Source organism: Diadema setosum, chromosome 14 (genome assembly GCF_964275005.1).
Source record: "Diadema setosum chromosome 14, eeDiaSeto1, whole genome shotgun sequence".
Taxonomy (NCBI): domain Eukaryota; kingdom Metazoa; phylum Echinodermata; class Echinoidea; order Diadematoida; family Diadematidae; genus Diadema; species Diadema setosum.
The window spans coordinates 31,016,550-31,044,081 of NC_092698.1; the positions used below are offsets into that span (position 1 = coordinate 31,016,550).

The 27,532-nt window shown below is 39.5% G+C and overlaps 1 protein-coding gene across 1 annotated transcript; it reads right to left on the reverse strand.

The window, feature by feature from the left end:
* Positions 1-1,079: 1,079 nt before the first annotated feature.
* LOC140238278 (AP-4 complex subunit epsilon-1-like) lies at positions 1,080-26,281 on the reverse strand. Its single transcript, XM_072318214.1, has 22 exons — positions 26,151-26,281; positions 24,591-24,662; positions 23,858-23,981; positions 21,363-21,558; positions 20,866-21,025; positions 20,130-20,296; positions 19,389-19,462; positions 17,818-17,940; positions 17,161-17,270; positions 16,697-16,839; positions 15,607-15,719; positions 14,926-15,026; positions 14,252-14,485; positions 13,778-13,870; positions 12,928-13,042; positions 12,134-12,326; positions 11,076-11,232; positions 10,536-10,667; positions 8,767-9,459; positions 7,770-7,972; positions 6,829-6,977; positions 1,080-1,430 (listed from the first exon to the last, which is right to left on the reverse strand). The coding sequence occupies exons 1-22, from the start codon at positions 26,268-26,270 to the stop codon at positions 1,261-1,263; spliced, it is 3,642 nt and encodes a 1,213-aa protein (XP_072174315.1). The 5' UTR covers positions 26,271-26,281; the 3' UTR covers positions 1,080-1,260.
* Between the last annotated feature and the right edge of the window lie 1,251 nt (positions 26,282-27,532).

Genomic DNA, 27,532 nt, shown 5'->3' on the forward strand with positions numbered 1-27,532 from the left:
TGAAACTGCAATTTCCTCAGATTCGGAGGAGGAAGTGGACAAAGGGTGAAAAGGAAGAATCCAGACCAATAAAAAGAAAATAGAAGACAAGTGAAGTGACAAAGGTGCAGCCAAATATAAATGTCAGTACCAAGCACAGTGGCAGGTACGATTCCCTTGTATTGAGCCAGGAAGGACAAGTACAGCTTCCACTGTAGAACGTATAAAAGAACCATGCATTGCAGCTATCAAGGAATCAGTGATGTGGCCAGACATGGTTTGAAAGTAATTTTCAATCTAGATATAAATTATGAAATGTCCTGTTCGCATTTTATTCTCAGACAACCAGTTTATTTATAAAATCATGAGACTTGGTGCATACATGTAACGCAGTTTCATTAACAAAATTGCCTTGCAGGTGTGCATCAAATCTCATAATTTCATATCCCAAATTCAAAAATCTCCCTACTGAGGGAGGGGACCCATCTAGTATATGTAACCATTTCACTTCTACTTCTATACATGCATGCAGGGTTCAAAGAACCTTTTTCTTTTCATGTGTTTGTTTCTTCAATCCAGATAAATATATGGTCTCAATCTATATTTCTTTACTTTGTTTTTGTTTTTTCCTCTCTCTCCTTGAGTGCTTATGAAGGACATTGTGTTTTGCTTCTGGATTGTTGAGTGGAGTGATTCTATATGGGCTGCTCCCTCATAACAACAGAAAAAAAAATAATAATTCATACCCTGAGCCTACTCACATATGGATTCACAAGGATGCACTGTGCATCAGCAATCTCCAAGAATAGCAACATCGAGACACCCCATCCTCCCGCTTCAAGGAAGTTTCTTACAGTTCCTTAGAATTGGGCTGTGCTCTCTTAAAAAGGTGATACTGTATACGCTGTTATTTTCCTATATTTTCGCGAATGACGAGGTCATAAACATTTTTGCGAGATGTTGCTTTTGTGAATCGACATCGACACTTTACGAGAATGCTCTATCGCGATCCAACTTTGATTCGTGAAATTCGCGAAAATAACAGCTTATACAGTGCCCCAGCATCACATCAAGGCTAACCCCCACTGTGGACAGACTGATTTTGCTTTAATACACATTTCCCATTGACACAGGGATTAACATCATATATATGCATATTCCCATGGCATTACAGACTGAACTGAAATGTTACTGTTGTTGTGACATGACATGTCCAGATTCGAGGTACGGCAAGTAGCGGCAAGAGTAGAAGCAGCAGGAGGTACATGTAGTTTTGGGGGGCTACCTCACTGCTTCTCCTTGCAGTAGACGGGCGCAGTTCTTTGCCAACACCTGGGAGAGGAGCTTGCTCCTGGACTTGACCCAGAGGTCCAGCTTGCCACCCTCCATCTTGACATGGACCAGACAGGTGGAGGAACCCAGCAGGGAGCCGCAGATAATGCCTTCGTTGCCTGGCAACAAAACAGAAAAAGAAACAATACATCTTCATTAGTGCTTTTACACAAAGCAGGGGATAACCTTGTATATTGCTGATGAAAAAAAAAATGTGCCTTGGAAGATATTTGTGTGTGTGTGGGGGGGGGGGGGGGGGGGAGGGAGGGGCCTGTGTCACAAGTGTCACTTTGCATTTCATGCAGATATTCATATATGTGGTGCATCATCACGTTACCCGTATAAAGTCGGAGATCACAAAAGGAAGAAAAATGCGAACTTTGGCAATACAGCCTTCAGTTTTCTAACATTTAATTCTTTTTGAAATATCTACCTTGTAATGAAGTAGGTCAAACTATACATCTATTTAAAGGGATCATATAGTTTTGGTTGAGACCTAATTTCGGGTTTCTAACATTTTTTTTTGTGAGATAATGAGAAACCTCCTATGAAATATGAAAGAGCATGTAATTCCTTGAGAAATTCAACATCTATTTGATGAAAATTGGTTTTGAAATGGCCGAGATATCTAATAAAGTGTGGGACCGAGCTTTTATTACAATCGCTTTGTTTTACTTTGTTTTTGGATGTTTCAGTCATTCCAAACCCGATTTTCATCAAACAAACTTTGAATTCCTCTTAAAATGGTATGCTCTGTACTAATTCATAAGTGTTTTCTTGGTATCTCACAAAAAGTTAAAAGCCCAATTCTAAACTCCAACAATACTGTACCATCCTTTTAAAGCTCAAAATCTGAAGACAACATATCTGCCAAAAACCAAAAAATTATTTTCCCCAACAACATATGGCTGTCTCCATGAGGCATCACATATATAGATGTCATTTCAGACCATTGTCTTCCTTTCAGTACACTTACTTTTAAGTTGAAAGATTCACAAAGAAAGGTAAGAGCATGATTTTTTCATGATGTGTAGAAGTTTATGCAAAGGCTGAAATACTCTTCAGGCAAAAAACAAACCAAAACAAAACACACACACAAAATAAAAATGCACAACTTATGAAGCAGACTCTAGGCCTAGAATACACAATCATACTTTTTAAGGTACAGTAAGGTGAGAAACATATATGCATGGGAAGATCTACAAATACAAGCATATACATGTAGTAGGGCTTGTGCACGTAACCCTTTACCACCTTGCATTTTCTTGCCATTTCAACCTCTAACCACGCAAAAGCAACAGTAAATCTAAAGCAATTCTTGAAGACAAAGTCACACAGTAGGGTGATGCAGGAATAATAAGAATGTAGAAAAAGAACCATACCTATTTTACCTCACATATACTCCACATACAAACAAACAAACACTAATACACACAAAGTACATGTAGGGGCTGCCACAAATGTCCCTAATGCGTTAAGGGGGGGGGGGTTGTACATGGTTCGGGTAGCATGTTAATATTCACAAGATTTATAAAATTTACCATATTATAAGCCCTTCATGCATAAACAGCAAAAGATGTATCTTCACTATGAAATATGTACACTATGTACAAGTGTATATACAGTGTAAGTTACTCATTCACACAAAAAGTCTGATGAATTTGACTAAACTAAACAATGATTTTCCTGATTTTGACATTTTCAAATTTGCCTTATTTCCAAAAACCAACCGAAAAAAAGGTGAGAAAGCGGTTCAGAGATAAACATTGTTTACAGAAAATTGACTCTGAAGGCCAGATACTGTCAAGCATGCGGAATATAAGGCATTCAGAAACAAGGGGATATTGCAATACACCACAGTAATGTGCTTCAAGCGCTCAAAATAGTTTCCACTTTCAGAACAGGCCTGGACTTTGAATATCAGGCAGGATGTACTCTTGAAAGATATAAAACTTTTGATTGAAAAAAAAGAAGTAATTATCAACTTCCTGAGATTTTGGCCAAATCTCACTTTGGAGTTTTCATGGCTTTAATGTCTGCAAATTCATCACAGTCATGTGGTGACATGGCACATGATATGTGAATGTAAATCTTTATATAACCAATAGTAGCTCCTACCCTAGAAAAAAAAAAGGCCCACAAACAATGAAAAAACATGATGTTACTTGCTGTGGTTTCTGAATGACAAAATGTGTCTCTCGTTTAACCTAATACTCTCCCATGGAAAATGTTAGAACATCACTTATTATCTTCTTCTTTTTTTTAAAATCAAAATATGGTGAACTCATGTGAGGTGTGACTAGACGTGTGATTGCAATTTGTATGTATTATTGGCCATTCTTAAATAAGAGGCACTGCCTTTCTGACCACTGCTTACCACAGCACACCTGTACACATCTGAATATATTTGTAATTCTATTTCACTGTTTTTCTTTTATTTGTTCACCTGATGTGTATGTAATTGTATACTGATATTGATGCTCCCTTTTTTGATTTTTTTTTTTTCTGTTATGGTAAAATGAATAAACTGAAACTGAAAGTGAAGTTATCATTGTTCATTTTAACACTTTGATATGCATTCAGGAAATGGGAACACACACAGTTAACCCACTGAAGACTTACTCGTCCTGAGTATGCTGGGGGAAGTTTCTATGGGAAATGTGTGTTATAGCAAAATCAGTTCATCCTCAAAAGGTTAAAGTGGGTATGGGCAGAACCATCAGTGGGTAATATGCATTCAAAGTGGCACAGACAATGGTACTTAATAATTAATGAGATACATCAAGAGATTTATTTTAAAGACTACAGAACACTTTTACAGAGGTTTTTTTTTTTTTTCTTCTTTTTCATTTGGTCTCTTCATTCTCATATGTAATGTTTTCTGGTACAGTTACTCTGATTGATGAGGGAATGAACATGCAGATTGAAAAATGGCATAATGACCAGTTGAATGTGGACACAAACAGATGTAAGAAGCGATAGTCTGAATGTTGTTCATATTGTCATATCATTAGATAGTTTAGGATCAATGTGGGGTACCTCAAAATAGATAGCAAAATGAGGACAGCAAATCAGACATTTACTGCAAATGGTGACAAGACCAATACAAACAAGGACCCAGGGAAACACTGCCTTTCTCAATACTTGAGGAACAGTGTAGTCACAATTTTAGTTACAGTGTACACTGCAAACTGCCTTAGACCTTCTACTGTGACCTGTCCTTTAAGAACAGAATAAAGGGAATGTGAGAATTTACAATCTTTTGTTCCTTGCCATTTCAATGGAGGTTAAAGACAATGGTGAAAGAATGGAAAGTGATCCAATCAGGGTTCAATAGGTCATCACTTCCTGATCTCAATACACACGGATGCAATAAATGCTTGCAGTATCAAAAGCACTAGGAAGTGCTGAGGTGGAAAAAAACAAAGAAGAAGAAGTAAAGACCAGGATGCCAGAACTAGACTAGGATGGGTCATTGTAAGCTGTCCAGACGGTAAAATGAATTTTCAAAGGTCACCTGGAAACAATTTTTCAGAAAGGGAAGTGTCTGTAAATGTAGTTTACAAATTGACACCAACCAAGTTGGTCACTGCGCTATAAAAGAGAACTTACTAGGTACACATGAAACACAGACTGAAACAGACAGGATGCATTCACATCCCCATACACACACACACACACACACACACACACATACAAACAGCTTTACTAAAAGGGGGGGGTAGCTTGAGGGGGGGGGTAGCTTGAAAGGGAGGGGGTTTGAAAGGGAGGGGTATCATGGAGGACACAGAATACTGGGAAGTGACACAGAAGGGGATTGGCAAAATGCAAATAAACACATTTCAAATAGTGTGATTCAGTGTCATTCCTATCAACAATGACAGTAATCAAAAGAGGTCTCAATACTGCATCATACACTTATCACCTGTATGTAATCATTCACATTAGACACACACTTTCACAAAATACGCAGACGCGAACATGCATGTGCAAGAGATTTATGGAACCGCCTGGTGCAGAGCAGGAAGGAAATAGCTCAGACATGCAAACGAAAAACCTTGAGATTTTTTTATGTTAATGCACAACATTTTTCCTTAATAGTGGAAAAAAAAAATGATGTTGGCACAGTTGCCTTCACTTAATCTGGACAACCTTGGAGAATAGAACTTTTTCCCAATTACTGTATAAGCTATCATTTTCGTGAGGGTTTAATTTTCGCGAATTTCACAAATCACAGTTGGACCACAAATTTAACAACACGTAAAAATGTCACCATATGCTAAGGTAGTAGTGCACTTATAGAGGCCTCTGTGTCAATTCGCGGAAACAACATCTCGCGAAAATGTCTGTGACCTCCTCATTCGCGAAAATATCTGTACGCAAAAATAACAGCATATACGATAACTGGCTATCTTAATTAGAAGAGGTCAGATATTGAGGTATCCATATATGCCACAAAGTTCAATAAATGGGGCTACACATGACACCATAACTTGCATACAATTGGATATCACTAATATGCTTAGCTGCATATGTACAGGTGGGTAGTCACCACAGACAAAGTTTTACCTGATTTGGATGGCAAATTTTGTTTCAATAAACTTAAGCAGGGGCTGATATGTCTATGTGCCAATTATATCATGAAGGGGTTGTGCTGGGCTTAGCCTTGCAAGGTGGACCATATGATGCATTGTCCAGCAGTAAATTTTAAGCTAATGTTGTACACTCCTTCACATAAAATAGCAGATTCTACAGCTGCAAAACTGTTATCAAATAACCTTCATACACCACCCCCCCCCCCATTCATATTAGATCCCGCACCGCGGGGGAAGTTCCACACTGCAGTACTTTTTCCTCCAAAACCACAGTATGGCTGTTCACTGGGATTTCTCCCAGTGTCCATGTGAAGCTTGTCGGGTCCAGGGACAAAATTTGAAGGGAAGAGTGATTTTGGGCCATAAGTGATTGTGCCCAGTCCCAGCTGTATTAATCAAATGTGTGCATGCCCACACTCTAGTGTCAACTGGCAGAGCTTGCCCAAAACCCCATTGCTCTCACAGGTCGGGCATAGTCGAAATAGTACTTAGTGTTGATGGTCAGTCCTAAAACTTATAAGATCTCTCCAGACTGTCCCCACGACATGGGATCCAGCATGAACGTGGGGTCTACTGTACAAGTTTGCAGTAAATCCATTGCATTTTCCTCCCTAAGTACACTTCATTTTCTACAGAGTTTCTATTATGCACAAATATCTGATCAAGAATGTATCCCGTCTAACTGACCTCCTATCCTGTTTGTGAGGTAAAAATGATATGCATCGACAATGTTAGAGTGATATTATCTTGTTGAAGCTGTACTCCTGTTTATCTGAGTCTCGATTAAACAATGGCAACTGCACTAACATGATCACAAAAGTAAACATAACAAAAGTAGTAAAATGCTTCACACTCTCATTAAATGACGAAATGATCACTGGTCTAATACCCGAAGTTCGGACACGCCTGACCAATCACTCACCAATTATCTCGACAGGGAATAGGTGGATGCTCCTCATTACATTCATGATGTTTGACATGGTCTGACCTTTGACCTCCAGGACTAGTCTTAGATCTAAAGTGTGCTCAGGCCACAGTTTCCCAAACTCCTCTGTGGATAGCTCTTTGGGCCTGAAATTCAAGGAAGCAAGACGTAAAATCTCATGACCAAACGTCAGAAAAGAATCTCATTGTGCCATCCCTAGAATACATGTGTTACACACAGGAAATACATGAAGATTATATAAACATACATGTATAAGCAAATAACAATCATGGGTACACACACAACAAATTCATAGAATATTGTGTGCTATGTTATAATTTGTTTTAAAGTGCATTGTATTCTTTTCAAGTCTGAAATGCGCTTTATAAAAACTTGCTAACATTATTGTTACTATCAATAAGAAAAACTTTTTATATGAGCACATGAGAGAAAAGAGAAAACAGATAGAGGAGTGGTGAAGAAAATGCATAGCAGAGGCATGAAAAGGTGGAAAGGGAGAGATTGGAAGAGAAGAAGTGATATGACTGTGATAGAGAATGATACAGGAGATAGAAAAGGAGAGGAGACGGGACAAGACAGAACAGTGAAGAGACCTTGTTTGATTGTTGAATTGGTAAAATCTTGATAACGATCTCAAAAAGCTCCTGATATAATCTCATTCAAGCAGCATTACCAAATTACCAGTAACTACCTATACTTCTCTTGCCATTAATTTTCTTATCATGGTAACATTTCAGTGTAAATGGGCGTAAAAGGAATAGTGGTGCCCAATATAGGAAAGGTCTATCATATGCTTTCCTTCTCCGATATGGGTGCATGTCAATAATATCACAAATAACATACCATGCAATTAACTTTTATCATCTAGATTTGGGTTACAGATGTTGTTTGAAAAAGGGGATGGGCTGTTCCCTCACCGGATTAAATCTTTGATGTGAATAGGTGTTTGGAAGAACAGTCTCTTGAGGGCCCTGGCGGCATCGCGGAAAGTGAGCTCTCCCCCCAGACTCATGTTGGCAGCGGGGACCCGGCAGGAGAGTTTCGCGACTCTTGTGACGTTCGACTTTGCAGGCAAACTTCCAATCTCAATTGTGGCAGTTTCTACTTCATTGTGGAAGCACTGGAAGAAAGACCAATAAAATATATATATACAAATATTAAAAAAAAAAAAAAATCATGCCATGTGTAAAAGACACTGCAGTTTCAAAGTATGAATGCATTTGGCGTTTTATCTTCTCAGGTTGAGCATAAACTTGATAAAGGCGCTATAGATGGGAACAAGCACACAAATAACACATGATGATGTTCTATAAAACTAGTATCAAAACACATTAAAAGAAAAAAAACACACATATAGCCCAATATGTGTCCATTCATTGATGGATTCTAACAATGGCATATGCCCTGATGGGTCAAAACTTGGTAGTAACATGTAGCAAGCAGGTGGCTTGTAATGGCATGAAATATTGAAACTACTGATGACATCACATGCTTCACTAGGCTATGTTCACATCACCACCAAAATGGGTGTGACTCACAGGTCATTGGTAGAACACTTATTGCTGCATCAATCACTGTACTTTATTTATGTTCCTTTCACATGATTCTTACACTATATATCTGTCTGTCTCTCTTTTTAGCTATTTATCTAATCATTCATCCATCCATCAATCAATCCATCCACCATCTATCAATCCATCTATCTACTAGTATATATCTACCTACCAATCTATCTATCTATCTATCTATCTATCTATCTATCTATCTATCTATCTATCTATCTGTCTATCTATCTGTCTGTCTATCTATCTATAATATCCATCACATGCACACAGTGACATAGGCAAAAACAGCTGCTTAGGCATCAGTCAACCTTCTTGCAAATGACAAGTACAATCTTATTAATTCCCTTACTGTCATATTGGAAGGCATGTCTAGTGTTATCTTGACATCCTCAGCATCTGCCACACTGGCCAGCTGGAGGACCAGAACCAGTGCATCCTCCTCCCAGACCCTCCTCATCGTCAGCCTCACACAGTTGTCAAAAACCAGCTCCTCAGTCGCATTGCTCGATGGGGCTTTCCTGAGCTCTGTCGGCAGACTTGGAACCTCCGTGTCGTGTTGCCATGGTGACATGGTCTTCATCATTGTCCCTAGCTCATCGACATTATCATCATTATCATCATCCAATAGTGAGAGCATCTTGTTTCTTTTCTCTGCTTGCCCTGATGAGTTGCTTTTCACTGCACGTAAATCTAATGACTCCTGGGTACGTAACGCAGCAGCATCCAAAGATGGATCGGAGGTGGCGATGGTTTCCCGTAGAGCGAGATCAGATAGAAGACGTTCTGAAATGTTGTGTTTATCTTGCTCTTCACCAACATCAGCGACATCCAACAGCATATTGTGACCTGAAAATGCTGGCTTTGTAGTCTGCAGTAAGTCATGAGATTCTCCCGATACCCTGCTACTGTCTCTCAAGATAACTAAGCCTTCCTCTGTGCAGCGATCAGCGAAGGACAGGCCCTCCGTATTCTCAAACAAGACACCTTGTAGTTTCCCATCCAGATGTTTTCTGGAGGCAACTTCGGACGTCTGCTTGTCATTCTACACATGCACACACAGTGAGGGACAATATAACAGTGCAGAATGAACACAGTTGATGATTAACAAGTCCAGTATACACAATGGCTCATGATGTAGTACCATTTACTGAAGTACCACTCAATGTAATAAAAAATAAAGAAATATGCTAATGAATTGATAATTATCATGTGAATAGCTAGACACCACCTGAAAATACCCAGTGACGTCCTGCACCAAGATGTTACCACTGGTGATGACACATTAATGTTGAAAAAAAAAAAAAAAACCCTCCCAGTGACAAACCATGCCTTGAATATAAAGAGAGAAAAATGGATTACAGGTTGGCCTTTGTAGTAGTGACTAAGCTATCGAAAACGTAACCATGTCAGAGGGTATGGAACATAAAAGGTTAGAAGAAACTCAAAACATAAATCTGCAGTCACGCAGGTTGGTCTGCTTATTACACTGCTTTCACCGACAGATCTCATCCACTCAGTGAGACATTCGCTGTTCCTTAACGATAAAACTCAAACTTGGAAAAAGTGTGATTTGTCATTGTTGTCTTTAAAGTTCATGCGTTCAGTCATGTATAATGTTTGTCAACATAATTAGGTATCGATGAAAAGAGGAAGAGTTCCCGTTTCCACACAACATTGTGCTCGCCATGGCTGATAATTATGAAATAGTAGCCCTCCAAAGTTGAATAACTTTTTGTTTTATATGCACTGTATAGTATCCAGCATAATTCATACATAGTATTAGCATACAGTTGAATGGCAGACTTGTGGGGTGATAACATCACCACCTCTGCCAATGTGATTGTATAGTTACAAATGACATCACTGATTCGTGAAAACATTCGAAACTTTCAAATTCCATAATTTTCTTATTCTAGTTCTGAATGTGACAAAACCTCCACTATTCTGTTCATGTGGTTTTACTATATTACAGCTACCTTGAACATGGTGTGCAAAGACACTTTAGGCAAACTATGTTCCTTTATATTTGAGTAATCTGAAATGGATAAGTAGTAGAAAGTAGGCGCCTGCATCTGAACCACTGACAGCTAACTGTGATCGGGTGCTCTAATCTCTTACCTGGCTGGTCGTCTGCACGTTTCCAAAGAGAGCTTTGGCCAGCTCCTGCTTCCTCTTCTCCTCCTCGCTTTCTTGCTGCTGGTCAAGCAAGGGCTCCCTCCTGGATGAGCCGAGAGCAGAAACCGTCGTCATCTGGAGTGTCATAGACAGAATGGTAGAAGAAAGAAATGGAATGAGTCTTACAGTAACTGACCACTACTGTCAGTCCTAATATCAGTTCACTTAATGGTATTCATCCAATGTAGCAAAATTGAGAAAATTTGGTGTAGCTATTTTCTCAAGAATACATGATTAAGAGCAGTCATAGGAAACATCCATAAAAAGCAACAAAGAGCAAAGCACCAACAAATATTGTACATCAATCAATTCACTGCACATTGGAAACAAAGGAAATCCCTTGTAACAGATGCTTCCAAATAGAAGAGGACTTGCATAATTGCATGCAATTCTTATTTTACCAGTACTTGGTGTAGTAATGACACCAGATGCAGAATACCTTTCAAGAACATAAATTATTTGAGGAGTATCCAAGAGAGATACCTGGGTTTGGGGTTGAAATCCTGTTTGCTTCTCTTCCTCCATCTCCTCTACCTTTCTCTCCTTCTTTGGAGAGACCTTCTTCCGCACCTCAGCTTGCCTGCTGTATCCCGCTGAGCTCCAGACTTTCTTTACCCCTTCTGTTTTCAGCTTCACTGGTCTGAGGAAACAACCACAAAATCCACGAAGCCTTAAAATTGGTCATCAACTAATCTGTTGGCTTTGCATTCTTTCCCGTTGAGCATAAATGTTCCAAAAGTAACTGTCAGTTAAATATAGATTGCAAAATCCTCCTATTACCTCTCACATCAATCTGGTGTAAGTACTCTGGGACTGTGGCATCTTTACATTCGAGTGTGTTGTTTAATATCTTATCATAGAGAAATTGGAGGAAGCAAATGCTACTTAACATGACTTAACCAGAAACAGCTGAAGTGTATAGGCACAAAATAGGTTAAGCCATAAATTGCTAAAGGTATAAGCCATAAGTTGCTAGAGGTATAAGCCCTAATACGTGTGGACAAAAAGATTTGCAATGTGAACTGTATGAACATACATATTTCACATTTTAATAAGTATGATTCATCATTTATTGCAGCCCATCAGTGGATATTCAAATACTTTAAATGCTCTTATGGCAGAAAAAGACAAAGACAATGGGAAATAATGAAACATTAAGAATTTACCATGAGGCATGATTGATTCTAAAAGGTAATCTAACCCTTTAAAAGCCATGTTGAGGACCACCTGTGTGCATCAAATAATGTATGGATGTCATGTCAGGCATGAGCTCAAAATTTTTGAAATTTTTGTCTCTTTGCAAGTGATGCATGTATTTATCAAACCATTGCATTCATGAGTACCCGTATGTATAATGCATATACTTGCGACGTCCTCTTTCTTTCTCTGCTAGTCAATTCCTACAATGTAGCATACATGGATGTTAACTTGGTGTGCCATCTATCCAATCAATCATGAAAAATAACATTGTTACATTGAAGAGTTGAAGATACTGAGATGATAGCTTTTTGGTAGATAGTGTAACTGGAGTACAGCAGTACCTTCCCACATCCTCCATTTCGCTGCTGTTGCCCGTGGCTCCTGAGCTGAGAGAAGGCTGAGGGGAGGAGGTGATGCCTGCAGCATCCCGGTTGCTAGGGGGGAGAGAGTCAGATGACTCGGTGGCTGTCAGCAATGAGGTGGAGGGCGAGGCATAGGGCTTGAAGTTGAGACCAGCTAGGAAAGGTCTCATCACTGCAAATGTTAGACCAAGGGATAAAATGTCACTGAACAAAACAATATGCTGGTGGTTCAGGATTAAAGATTCACTTTTTATTTCTGACATCATTTAATGTACACCATGCCAAGAATGAGGTGAAGAGGCAGGTATGTGGTGCTTTGCATGTTTTGGCATTCCTGGTAGTATGCAAAGAGACAATAAATGAAACAAGGATGACAACAGTGGTTCTCCCATACCTCTGTACTAATCAACAAAACAAATGCACAAGAATTAGGAAGGAAGATAAAGGATCTATTCTACCATCATTATATGTTTCAAACTACAAAACATATTGCTTGGGCAGTTTCTCCAGGTTAGACTGTTTACCTTGGCAATGATTCAAATCATGAAACAAAATAATATGATGTTCATTCTATCATCTGTTAATTTCATCTTGATGCTCATGACACTCGCTGATATGTCTAGCAATGACAAATGAATACATAGGTAAAGTTGTGAATCTCCAAGCATATTTCCAAATGCCTGCAGAGACTATTTGGCACTGTGAAGTGGCTCGGAAAGTCAAGACATTTGGATCCCCACTGATGTACTGCCAGATCACAACATGGTTGTTACCTTCAGGACTATTGTGCTTCTCAGCTGACCTCTGCTGCTTAGGTTTGTATGGGGCTGCCCCTGTCTCCAGAGCTTCTGACACATACTCATCCAAGAAGGACAGAGTCCAGTCAAGCTGTAGAAGTGAAGGAAAGATCCATAGCTGTTGATCCACATTGATTCTCTTACTTTATGGTTTATTAACCCAAATCCAACTTTTAAGAGGACTACCTCGGCCCCATTCATCAGCATTACCAGTACAAAACAAAATGGGGGAGGGGGAATTAACCCCCATAAACAGTACCTGGTTATATTGGTGATTTCAAACACCTAGTAAAGACATTGTGAAATTATTCTTGACGCAGGAAATGGTAGCAAGTCTGTGATATGCTTTCATACTTTGTAGATGGGAATAGATAAGTGGGGTAGGGTAGGGTGTAAGATATTACTGCATTCTGATACCCCATCATACACTTGGGTGTCCTAATATTTCACAATGTCATGTTGGTGTATTTTCAGAAAAATAAGGGGATGGCTACTCTGTGGTTCTCCTAAACTATCTCATCTATGAAATTCTGACATGTCAGAGAAAGCCTAATTGCATGTATTTGAGACTACAAAACAGTGTACCTCTGTTAGACTTGTACATGCTGTAAAACATGATATATTCGTGGCACAAAATTTTCGCGAATTGGAGCCAACGGCCTTTTACGTGGCATGAAATTTTCGTGAATTGCCACTGGCGTTCAATGCATATAGTGACAACAAGAAACTTCGCATGCATTTTAATTTTGCAAATCTTGGCACTCGCGAAATTCGTGAAATTAAAATGCACGCGAACATTCCTCCTTTTACAGTATACAGTTCATACCTGATTGGTCTGCACAGCTGCATCCACTTGGTTGCTGCCTAGCAACTCTGCGCAGTCACCATTTTCGACCAACATCTTCAGCTCACTGGCTCTCTGTAATATGGATAGGTAAGTGTCAGAAATTTGTGTCATCTCCAGAGCTCGTACTTATGTCAGCAAACATGAATTTTTCAATGAATAATTGCAATAGTTACTTGGAAAGAAAGCACAAATCCTGTATATATATATTTTTTTTTTTTTTTACTTTATATCAACCAGAAACTTAGTGCTTCTTTTATATGGCCACATTAAATAAAACACTTTAAAAACAAAATCATCAATACAAAACAATTGCTCTTACCTAGACTAGAATGTGCCCTCGATATAGGAAAGGGTGAACGAAAGAGAAGAAATCAAAATGACGCCTACCACTGAGTTTGTAAACTTTGTCCCCTCCTCCCACTATACAAACAGATAACCGAAAAGAAACCTTACCTGCCTAACCTCCACAAATTTGCTCGCTATCATTCTCGTTGTGACCTTCCTCACTTCCTCGGTCACCAGTCCGCTCCTACCTACAGCCTTGGTGATTGCAGCCAGCACACAACCCTGTGTGTGGGGTGTTTGGGTTGCAAGAGGGCCGCGCCTCACAAGAAGTCTGCACAGGATGGTTAGCATATCTGATGCCGGCACTGGTGATCTCTCAGAGAAGCCATGCTCTCCCAAAATCTGGAGATGGGGGGGGGGGGGAGGGGAGGAGAATTGAAAGTGAAGAGAACAAATCCATCTCTGTTCATTTATTCTGCAAAGCAAGAATGCAGACATGGCATATGAATCACAAATAACAAAGTTCAATGCCACAACCAAAAAACAAACAAACAAACAACAAGAAGAAGCATGGCTCTATAAATGTAACATGTGATCCCCACACACATCGATGCATGTAGTATCAACTGTACCAATGTTTCAACTGTCTTGGAGGAAACCTGCACAACTGCAACAGGTGTGTTGACCTACTTGCATGTTTGCCATTGGCCGCACTCTTCAACCCGATTCATTATCCCTGACATTCCACAAGCTACCGCTGAACAAATATAAGAAAATCCGGCTGGTATGGACTCTTTTCATGACCAGGGGGAAATGCACACTCTACAGATGTGCAAACTTACCCAGGCCACAAGCTGTGCTGAATATTCAGTCAGTGACTTCTGGCTGGCAGCAGACAGTGCAAGCTGGATAATGGAGGCACAAAGGCTGGGGTCTAGTGGGTCTGAAACATACAATGTAGGTATAGTGATCATTCAAGTAATGCAAAAGTTATTCAGTATAAGTGAGTACATCAATTAACTAAATCCCTTCTACGAGCTTTATTCAGAATCTCACAGTTACATGCTCTTATGCCACAATAACTAGTGAAAGAACTTGAAAAGTCACATGGTGCAAACTGCCAGACCCCTGATGGAATCATATTTTTCATGTTTTTCACTTACTGATACATCACAGCTTTTATATTTCAAAAATGTTAAAGTCACAGCTATTATATTGAAATAAGAATCAAGAAAGAACTTCACCTACTGGAGTAGAGAATAGAGAGACACGACCCCCTCATGGATGTTTATTTTCCTACAGGCCAGTAACAAGTCATTTTATTCACCTGTTTCCCCCAATTAAATTTCTTAGGTATGAATTCACTTAGCATTCATCAGATGTTGCTAGGTAGGGCAAGCCTTCTTTGGCAAGCTTTAGCCAATCTTCACAGAATCTGAATACATCACACAAACAGATTCAATCATAGCAATTCTATGCAAATATTCTACAGGTGACATCAGACAAACTGGCGAACTTATTACCTTTTTGTATTGCACAGATGACATTGTTGACGGTGTTGGGAGGGACAACATCATCTCCCTGCTGAAGAATCTTGAGTATGTTGTCTACATACCATCTCACATTAGGATGAAACGTGGCATCACATGTTAAGGCAAACTATCCACCATGAACCAACGTATGAATTTCACTGGTGTCTTCAAAGGGTGGGTATAAAGATTTGGTAAAAAGTGTAGGTATACAGGAATAAATGTAATGCTATTGCCGATATTCTGATATAAACTCTTGAGGAGTGAATCAAATGGTAATCCCTGGTGGGACACAATTCAATTATTGTTTTATTTTTTTCTTCCTTGGCAACAATTAGAAAATTAAGTGATGTGTAAATCAGGACTAGCAAGACCCCGTCAGAGTGGTTTGATCTGAAGTCAAGACTCACATAGATGGAAACAACTGAGAAATACTCTTTCTAGAGTTAGCCACTTGCCCATCTTAGATGATATTTCTTGCATGTTTGTCTCAGAAGGCAATTTTTGTGGCTAGTTGTAATTGTCCTCTAAAAGTCAGTCAACTCACTCATCTTGTAAAAATGAAACCAAAGCTAAATACAAGGCATTGGCAGGACATGCACTGGGCCCTAAAGGGACTGTACAGTACTGGTTGAGGTGGGGATTCATGTTTTGAACATTCCTAAGTGAGATAATGAGAAATCTCTTTTGAAATATGAAAGAGCATGTAATTTCAAGAAGGATTCAACGTTTATTTGATGAAAATTGGTTTTCAAATGGCTGAGATATCCAAAAAAGTGATAATAATAAAAGGCGACAGGCCATGCCTTTTATTAGGATCTCTTTGTTTCACCTTGTTTTTGGATATCTCAGCCATTTCACAAACCAATTTTCATCAAATAAACTTTTGATACCCCTAGAATTGCATGCACTTTGACATCTCATAGAGTGGTTTCTGAATATCTCGCAAAATGTTAAAAGCTAAATCCTCACCTCAACCAGAACTGTACACACCCTTTAATATCGCTCTGAAGAACTGCTCCCCCTCCCTACCCTCCCAATAAAAACCCACACAATAAAGAAGCTCCCCAAAAACAAAGGATATCTGTGAGACATCTCTATAACTTTGTGGATGTGCTCCTTCTTGCTGAACTCATCCTCCTCATTCACATCTAAGCAGTCCAGCAGCTTTTCACTGATTGCCGTAATGTTGTCCTTGTTGCACATCTGGTACAACAGATTTAGGGTCTGCAAGATCAGAAGAGTAATGCAATAATAATAACAACAACAAAGCATTTAAAGTGGGCATTAGAAGCCCTTGGGGAAAACAGAAATGCGCTCAATCAACTCCAACAGTACAGAGAGGGATATGTTCATAACTCAAATGGACATCAAACTTTCCTGAGCCTTTAAAACTTTTCTATGATAAGCTCAGAGGCAGCATGGTTGCGAGGGCTTGCTTAGGGTCATTGCAAAGCTAATTATATATCTAAAAACGAAAGAGAAGAAAAAAAGTGTAAATGCACCAGACATTCTTGCAGTCAGACAAGCAAGAAGTGAAACACTCACAGCTTTCCTGATGGTGAGGTCAGCATCCTCCAGGCATTCCACTACAGTCAGCTGGTGCTGCAGGGTACAGTCTGGGTACACCTTGTGGATGGCACTCAGCGCCTTGAGACCTGAACAAAATGACAAGGAACTCTGCGTCAATGATAGGGAAGGTTTATTGGATGTTCATTTCCATCAGAGACAGTATGCATATTTTACAAGGCCTCCTCACTTCTTACTAAAGTCTGCTAGATCTGACATTTAGGAGAGACAACATTTGTACAATAGGCATCAGCATCATGTCATTGGTGCAAAGAAGAGCTAACAATAAGAAGAAAGAATGTTGGCTTCCTGTTACTTTCTCCTCTGTTAACTTCTGCTTTGTTTTAAGTATTCATCAGGGGGGCATTTCTTGAAGCGTTTTGGTCAGGTATTTTTTTCTGACAAATTTGCTCTCAGTCAATCAGATGCAAGGATTTCAGTAGCTTACAACAGTTTGTCAGAAAAAATATGTGACAAAATGCTTCAGAAAATGGCCCTCAGATGCTTCTCATTTGATGGCTTCTTTCTTCACTACCTACTGCACATAGGACCTGACTAGAACACCCCTGTGAGTGAAGGAAACAGAGGGCTAGGCAAAGAGAATGGGGGTGGGGATGGATGAGACTAGATACTAACCTATATACTTGAGGTTGTTCATGGATGCCTTGAGGAACAGTGAGATGCAGTTGGCTGCTTTCTTCAGCAAGGCTGGTTTTGGGTGGACCCGAGCTATCGTCATGATACACTCGTACTGCACACCTGTTGCACCATAAGCGCATGGAAACATTGAAAAACTAGATATATCGCTACGGCTACTGATATGCCTCCGCCATAATGCATGGTTCTCCTAATAGGTCTATAGTACAATGTCTTGACAATGTGTGATGACAGTTTCACATAATTGGCAAAATATTAAAATGACAGGTTTGACACAAATGTGCTGAATGTTCACTTTCCTAGAACTAGGTTCAATTGGATGAATGATTAAAATGTCAGAGTGCAGATTTTTGGGGAACTGATGATTTTTACTTGACTATTGACCCTTTTATAAGTTTATGCATTGAGTAATTTTCAAGGTATTGAGAAAAAGTATAATTTCAGTATCAAATGGGAAAATAGCATTATCTAAACCTGGCCTTGACCTTTGACCTCACAGTTCCAAAGAGAATCACTGTTAGGTTAAACATGCATAAATATGTAAGTTTCATGATGATACCTTGAGTTACTTTCGAGATATGGAGGAAAAAGTGCAATTTAGCACTTTCACTTGACCTTTTACCTTTTGACCTTTGACCTTTTGGCAAGAAACTTCCCCCAAAATATATATTGGGTAATACATGCCATACATCAAGTTAAAAAAAAACATACAAAAAACCTTCAGGCATATTGCATTTTAAGGAAAGTAGTGATATTTTGAGGAGTTGACCTTGACCTTTGACCCCCTGACCTTTGACCCATGACCCCCAACTTCCCTAGATAATCACTGCCCATCAGTACAAGCATATATACTAAGTTCCATGAGAATACCTTGAACCATTTGCAAGATATGGAGAAAAACATGAAATTTCAATGTTTTTTTCACAAAATAACCTGTGACCTTTGACCTTTGACCCTGTGACCCTAAAATCCACACAAAGTATCATCCCCCAAGGATATACCCTCATACCAAGTTTGATGTAAAACCACCACACGGTTCTTGAGATATCGACAAAAACAAAACGGGACGTACGGACGTACGGACGTACAGACGTACGGACGTACGGACGTACGGACGTACGGACGTACGGACGGACGGACGACCCGAAAACATAATGCCTCCGGCCACTTCGTTGCGGAGGCATAAAAAATAATAAATACCCCTAAAGTAAACAGTCACAAGTTGACAACCACACACAGTGATTATTGGTGCATTACAGATTACTGTATGTTACTGTATCCATGTGTGCAAAAGACTGCAACAACTGAAAACTTGTGAAAGTGAAGACTTTGTTCCCTAGGCAGTATTTTCCTTTCCTAATAGACCATGGCACCAGATAAGTCACAGGACATATGCATGTAACAGCAAAGCAAAAATCATACAAATTTCAACTGAAGCAGCATTACCATACTTTCCATCATTTACTAGCAGGACAAAACTGAAAGTTAATCCAGACACCAAATGTGCTGTCACTCCCACAGACAAATATAAATTAGGTCTGGTAACTTACCACATGAGATCTGTACCACATTGTTGGACGCATCCAGAGTCTGTTCCAAAACATCATACATCAGCTGACTGGTCCTGAAAAAAGAAGAAGAATATAGCATTAAATACACAGTTAAACTTAAATTAAACTCTTGGGCAAACATTTCTTCTTGACAATCAAGCAAATGTCTATGTTTTTTTTTTTTTTTTTTTTTTTTTGGGGGGGGGGTTCATCAACTTAAAGGGATGGTATAGTTTTGGTTGAAATTGGGATTCAGGTTATTCAATCTTTGCAAGATAATCAAAAGTTTATTAAATGAAAGTTGGTTTTGAAATGGCTAAGATATCCACAAAAGAGAAGCAAAACAAAATGGTCCTAATAAAAGGTGGGACCCACCTTCTATTACAACCTCTTTGATTTGGATATCTTCGCTATTTCAAAATGAATTCTCATCTAATAAACTCTGAGAATTGTATGCTTTTTAATATTTTGTAAATGTGGTTTCTAATTATCATGCAAAAAGTTAAAATCTGAATCCCGATCTGAACCAAAACTACACCATCCCTTTAAATTGTGCATGAAAAGTGAATGCAAATAATCTGGACAAGAGCATTGTGAGGGATAGTGTGACACACAAGAGGAATTTTAACCCGTAGAAGACGAGTCCAGAGTATACTCGAGCAAGTGTCTGTATGGGAAATGCGTGCTGTAGCAAAATCAGCCCATCTTCAATGGGTTAAACAGCAACAAAATAGCACTCACTTTAGATTGTTCTCCCCCAGTATGGCAAGCATCTCCAGTAGCTGTATTTGGAGCCACGGGGCAGGCACTCCTCGAAACTCAAAATCTGCGGACAGCTTGCGCTGGATGACCTGATCCAGGATGCTCACCAGTGACCTCACCAGTGTCCTGTGCTGGCTGGGATTCTCCTGAGGAATATCAGGGTAGAGTGAAGAGAGTGAAAAATAAACAAAAAAAAAGAAAGAAAAATAAAAAAAAACTTGTACAAAGTGATTGACTTAACAAGTCTTTGGTTGGAAATTTTGCTGCTGAAATTGTTGCCCTACCATCCTCAAAGAGGCACCTCTGAATTGCCCTACATATCTCATAATTGAAAAAAGAAGAAGATATAGAACCAGTTGGATTCATTAAATCAGCACACACACACACAAAAAAAAAAATGTATCAATCTGATTAGGAGATAGGCACTTTAATCTTTGAAAATGTGTTGTCATTTTAAATGATCGGTAATATACAATGTATTTTGCAATCAGAATTTTCTTTAAAATTTTCAAACTTCTAGCATTGTTACAATTCAGCCTACAGTGTAGGTGATTTTTTTCTTTTTTTTTTTTTTGGGGGGGGGGGGGAAGATGGTCAGAAACAACTGAATCCACAAAATGACATATTCAAAAGTGTATCTGTGTATGGCATGGTGTAAGCTTAATGCCAGCTCAAACACAAAGTCCAGACTATTTAAAAGGAACATCTCTCTCACCATGATGAGGGTACGGTAGATGTGTAGAACAGCGTTCATCACGCCTGGAGCTCTGTCACAGAGAGCCTGCTGGAATCGGTCTGTCATCTGAGAGATCAGCTGTGGGGACTTCAGCAGGAAGCTGTGGAGGGCAAGCACTGCCTTCTTCCGCACCACCTCCCTGCAGACAACAGTATTATAGCACAATATATTAACCATTATTAGATGCACTTTGTGTGTTGCGATCAGGACTAAAACAACCTCCCTGCCAGTAACAGCGGCCCAACATATACGTGTACTAGAAAAGCACTTGTAGAGCGCAGACCTCCACCAAGCAGTTCATTTCACTCATTATACATGCATGCTGAAAACTGCCCTATTTCCCAACATATCTTATCAACATTTTTTTTTAATTCGTCATTTTTAAACAATTGCAAGAGCAATAATATAATAATTCTAATCATAACTTGTGTATGATATTTTTGAAGGTTTCAAGTTTTGAAGACACCATCACTCACTGTGGATGCTGCAATTTCTCCTCAATGCTGGGAAGGATGGCAGGTATCATCTCAGGCCCAATCAGCTGAGAGCTGGCAGTTAGTCCCACACATACATCCAGGATGTTGGTGCTGTGCAGGTCCTTCTGGATGGTGTTGATGAGGAGCAGTATCAGTTCATGCTGAGGATGGAGAAACAGACCCACTGCCAAGTAACCTGCATGGGAAAGCATCCGCAAGATTTACATTCATCTCACTGTGAAGGGAGCTCCCATTAGTGGGAAGAACGGCTGGCAAATTAAAAATACAGAATCTCAAAATCATTAATAACACAATAGGGACTGAAGCCTTTAGGAATGATAGCCACAGACAGAGTAAAATCTAAATCTTCTGTGAATACCACTCATCCCAAAATACATAGCAAACATAGCCACCACTACACAGATATGGTATTTGGCATGTAGCATATTAAATGCTTGTACTTATGTACATTTTTCAAACTGTCTATGCTAAAGAAGTGCTCAATTGTCTACACATCACTTACACTACAGTATGTCCCCAAAAAAATTACAATCAGATTTTCGCATTGATAACACCCAATATGATTAAACTGTCTAAATGTTACTTCAGGGTCTTAGAATATAACATCTTAGCTCTATTTTGCAGAAAACCCCATTCAGTTTGGTTAAGCAGTCACAGAGAAATGTGGATTGTTGTAAAGCATGTCATGAGTCTGATTCTTCCAAATGTGGCACCTTGATACTCTTGTGTGTGAATACAATAGACAGAACTTGGAGGGAAGAGATTCCTGACATCCTCTACAAAATTCCTCATTTCTCTTTGACCACTGAAGCAAATCAAATCGGGTTTTCTGTAAGATGTGGGCAATGAGTTATAGTTTCATACCCTGAATTTGTATTTAGATTGATTTACTAATTTTAAAGATATCATTGCGGAGGGTCCCGTTGTAATTTTTTTGGGGGGGACGTAAGGTACTTAGAGGTGCAGAGCTTGTCAGCTTTTCTCACCTTAAAACACTAACCAATTCACATTTGTCATGCAGTGCCTTGGTAAGCTGCTAACACCTGGTACCAAACACTCACAATCTTTCTAGATGTAGAGTTTTCTTGTGAGCATTTAGTATTGCACCCGATTTGACTGCTGACTACTTAGTTAAGTTTCATCGTGGTAGCTTATTTACATCAAGCACTAATCAACTTGCTCACTGTCACGTGTTTTTGATGAGCTGTTGCAGCCAAACAAGTATTCATCATCTGTCCTGCTGTGCCCTTTTCTGTCTTTGTTTTTATTTTTTAGTATGTTTCCTTTTCATATTACATTTACAACTAATCAACACCAAACAATAAGCCAGTTTGGAGTGTGCTTGTGTGCACATGCGTACAAATGACCTTCCTTTTTTTCTCAATTGGTTGGGCACTTCACTCATTTTTCAAAGCGAAAAAATGCATAAGCTTGCCAGATGTAACAACCTCAGGAATTTATCAGTCATCTTCACACAAAGGATGAAATTGTGCAGACCAGGTGACGAGGCAGGTCCATCAATTAAAGGGAACCAAAACCCAAAGAGCAATGTGGATTGAGTGAAAGCAGCAATATCAGTAGAACACATCAGTGAAAGCTTGAGGAAAATTGGATAATCGATGCAAAAGTTATGAATTTTTAAAATTTTGGTGTTGGAACCGCTGGATGAGGAGACTACTAGAGGTTATGACGTATGACTGGACAGCAATATAAAGAAAACATAAAGAAAATTCCACAAAAATTCACTTTTCTAGCATTATGAATGAGCACTTGACTAACTGCTTTCAGAAAGCAGGGGGAATAATTGCTACCCTTAACATATGTCAGTATCAAGTTGATGGAATGTGTAATTTTCATGAAAAATGAATTTTTGTGGAATTCCCTTTATATTTTTTTTATGTGGTTGTCCAATCACACGTCATAATCTCTAGTAGTCTCCTCATCCAGCGGTTCCAACACCAAAACTTTAAAAATTCATAACTTTTGCATCGATTGTCCAATTTTCCTCAAACTTTCACTGATGTGTTCTACTAATATTGCTGCTTTCACTCAATTCACATTGCTCTTTGGGGTTTGGTTCCCTTTAAGATTTGGGAAAGCATCTATTTCATTACTTTGCAATTAATATTAAACAATTTTTTTTCTATCAATGTTGCCAAATACCACTTTTGCTGTCAGGTGGATGTGCAGGCAAGCACCATTTATAAGGATTATTTGAATAAGCATTACATCGCAGATGCTTATCTCAGTGAATTGACAAACTAACATGCCCTGATGCTACAAATTACCCTTTTCTGCTTGTGTGCAAAGTGGAACCCTGAACTGGCTTATTCTCTTTTTATGCAGGGTCTTAGTGAACAATTTACACCAAACACTTATTGACTCTCTTGCTGCATAGCATCTTGGTTGGCTGTTCAGGGTAAAGAAAAATATGCAGATGAACACACGAAACAAATCAAAGTAGGAATACCCACCGACTCTCTTGTTGAGCAGAACCCCCTGCTGGGCCATCTTGAGAGCATGGATGTATGCAAAGTTTGCTGACAGACCAAGCATCTCACAGTATATCAGCCTTACCAGGAATTCTTTCGTCTTTTTCTGTGAGGTGAATGATAATGGAAAAAATATAATTTTCCTTTTTATAACTGCATATCAATTTATGCAAAATAAATGATGTTGCACCTGTTCTTACATCAATCTGAGAGAGTACTTTCATAATTCATTGTCTCATCATTTTTGCTGCAATGATAATTACTTTAGTATATAATGCTGGGGGGGGGGGAGTTGTGGAGGCAGATATGGAGCTCCTCTTGATGGGGTGAGAATCTCCTGCCTCTTATCATATTGACTTACAAGGCATGTTGAAGGAACATTGGTTTGAGTTGGGAGTGTTTAGGGAATGCTTACATAAATTGACCAGACAATTAGCCTCATGGGACAGCAACTCTTCTTTTCTTGTGTTTTTTTTTTAACTAGGACATTATGGAAATGTGAGAATATTCCTCCAAGACTGGAAATCTTTGTCATATCCTGCGCTGACTTGCCCAATGTCACAGACATTTAGGGATTGCTTACATTCCTGCCAAATGGCGAATCTTAACTAAAGGGAAAACTTGTAGGTGTGGCACATACAAGTATCTGGTCGGTATGAGAGCACAGAATGCTGGGGAATATTCACTGAATCTTGCACATCCTACAGTAAACTACCTGAGAGACTTCTGGCTGGGCCAAGTTCTGCCTGATCAAATCAAGCTCCTTCTGGACAATTCTTTCCTGCTCCTGTTGATTGAAAGGTGTACAATATAAATGATGAATCCCCTAACTAACTGAACTTCTTTCAGAAGTGAAAGACACCCGTAAAGAGAATGGTATATTAATATAATATGGACTGGCCTTGAGGGGGATACGACATTTATAGCCTGAACTAGAATTGTATTGCCCGAGTCGAAGATGAGGGCAATACAATTCTAGTGAGGGCAATTAATGTCGTATCCCCTGAAAGTAGACAGTCCATATCATTATTATTACCCATTTCAGGCATCTTGAGCAGCAAAATAAATCATTACAATGTAAATTTTAACAATTTTCCACTCGACCCCAGCTCGAGCTCTACATCACACTGCATCCCTATAGGCCTACACACAGCTCAGGTACACGGCGCGCGCATAACAGCTAACTCACACAGGCGCATGGATCGTCCCCTATTTTTACTTGTTAACCTATGGGAATTTGCCCTCTGTCGTGAAACTCCGGTATGCGGCGCGCCTAGAAACAGCAAGGCTCACACAGTAGCAGCGATTGTCGTTTAGTTTTACGTGTGAACCTATGGGAATTTGCCCTTCGTCGCAAAACTACTCCGCGAGAGACTGTCATCAACAGCAAGTTTTCCTCGGAGCTCAAGTGCCGAGATGCTATATTCCCCTCGTTTTTAACACGCAAATCCCACAGGCGTTTGTCAAAGCGGGGAATATGGAAAATTTGCTCCTCAACTCCCTGCTGGCCCGTAACCTCGCGTGTAAGACGAGGGGAATACAATTTCAAAGAACCACAGCTCAGATGCCTGATACGGGTAATAATAGAAAATATAAAATCCATGCAATGTTGTCAATAGTGTAGACAATGACATCCTGGTTAATGACTTTGGAAAACTTCACACACTGCCCATTTTATTATTAACATTCTATAGGATTACACAAGAATTGTTTGTGCCAACTTTATGACTAACTCAAAGGAGATGCTTCATAATCAAAAATTGTGTGTATATCTGAAGAACATTTTCATAAAACAGAGAAAACTGCAAACTACATTGTAGGGTGATTGGGATTCTACAAGTTGGTTTTATATCCCACATGGTTCTCCATGTTGATCATAAAGGTGTGTGTCACTGTAAAGTCTAAAGTCTTCAGAATCTAAAACAAGCAAAACTCAATAGATTAACGTTTAGCTACATCACACTTTATCAGGCTTTCATGGTAATGGGGCACAGTAAAAGCTGAACCACAGTTTCCTTCCTCTCATCTACAGGCTATTCAGTGCTTGTTCTAAGAAATTCAATGGCTGTTCACGCTATAAAACAAAAGTAAAAAACATACTTCATGTAAAACTGTTTTAAGTGTGAATTAATCATGTCAATGCACATTTCTTTTCAATTACTATCTGAATCAAGCGTGGTATAATTCAAAGGAAATGATGCCCCTACATCAAGGTAACTTATTTTTGATGGGTCACATGTTGATGTACATGTACGTGGTGCACAGAAACACTTACTGCCTTTGAACTTGATCTACGGATGGCCCGTATGAGGCTGTAGAACCCAGAGGAGATGGACATGTTCCTGGCTCCATCTTGGCCCATCATTAAACCAGAGACGGAAAGAGCTTTGTCCATCCTTGTTGCCCACGTACTATCTCACCAGTTCAGGCAGGAGCTGCTCCAAGCTGAGGGCATGACACACAGACAGCATTTAAACATTTCATACATAAGCAAACACAAACTCATGAACTAGAAAAGCACTCTGAGTCCACCTGAGAGCACAGACCTCCACCAAGCAGGTTTTTCCACCACTGATCTTGTTCTTCCATAGAGATCAGTGATTTCCACTCATACATGCATGCTGAAGAGAGCCCACTCTCTCAATGGAAAAGCCTACTTTATTATGTCATCAACTTTCAGCTGCACGGCACCTCAACCTACAGTAGCCATAGCAGAAACTTGGGCACACATTGTAGTGCGCTCAAGCAAACCTTATCATATGCGCAGCTTGAACTCCCGAGTTCATTGACCCTACCTGCCAAAATATTGAAAATCCATAAAATTCATAAAAATTCCTTAATCACTAACAAAATTTAATCATCTGTGACTTGTGTAATTCTCAACCTTTCCTGCAAGTTTCATCCAAATTTTTTGAGTTATTTGGACAAACAAACCAACACTGATGAAAACATAACCTCCTCCCTTGGCTTAGGTAAAAAGAAACATTCAAAGAATGACAGTCACAACCAATCGATGGAAATGTTTTTGAAGCAGCAACAAGTTCTACAGTAGGCACGTAGTATATACATAGCGAGGTGCCCGCACCTCGTCAGGGGCCCGAATACCGTCACCCAGCTTAAAATTGTTTTAAAGCGCACTAAACAAAAATTTATGCCTGGGACTGTGTTCAGTAAGCTTGAAACTTGGCAGGGCTACCACAACCAAGCAAATTGTGGTGAAAACCGACCAATTTTTCGCGAAAATCTGAAATTTAATCGGAATACGTGTTATAAGTACAAATGTATCACCACTGTCCCCGCACGCATCTTTTACGTGTATGTCTATGGGAGCATCACGGTCACCCGCACACGTCTTTTACGTGCTTTGTCTATGGGAGCACGGGTGACGAGTTGCGGGCCCCTTCCTTAGCGCGCAACTTTTTCGCATCATTCGCGTTTGACGATAGCAGCAAATTTTCGATATCGATCAGTGAAATTGTGGTTCCATTGGAATTTTCAGCATTTTTCCAGTATGTGAGTTGGATTTCAAAGAATTTCAGTGGTGAAATGTGATTCAAATATGCGCAAACATTAACTATGACGAGGTGCGGGTCACCCAAGTGTACGAGACATCTAACAGGACGTTAGTAATTAACATGACTGGTCAAACAGCTGATC

What these genes read in the sequence shown, in the direction of transcription:
- LOC140238278 (XM_072318214.1), bottom strand. Translation starts at nt 26,270, where the DNA reads ATGGACAAAGCTCTTTCCGTCTCTGGTTTAATGATGGGCCAAGATGGA. An exon ending in GTAGATCAAGTTCAAAGGCA is followed by an intron (nt 24,663 to 26,150) that starts GTAAGTGTTTCT and finishes TTCAATCAACAG; the next exon opens with GAGCAGGAAAGAATTGTCCA. An exon ending in ACGTGCAGACGACCAGCCAG is followed by an intron (nt 9,460 to 10,535) that starts GTAAGAGATTAG and finishes GTGCATGTGTAG; the next exon opens with AATGACAAGCAGACGTCCGA.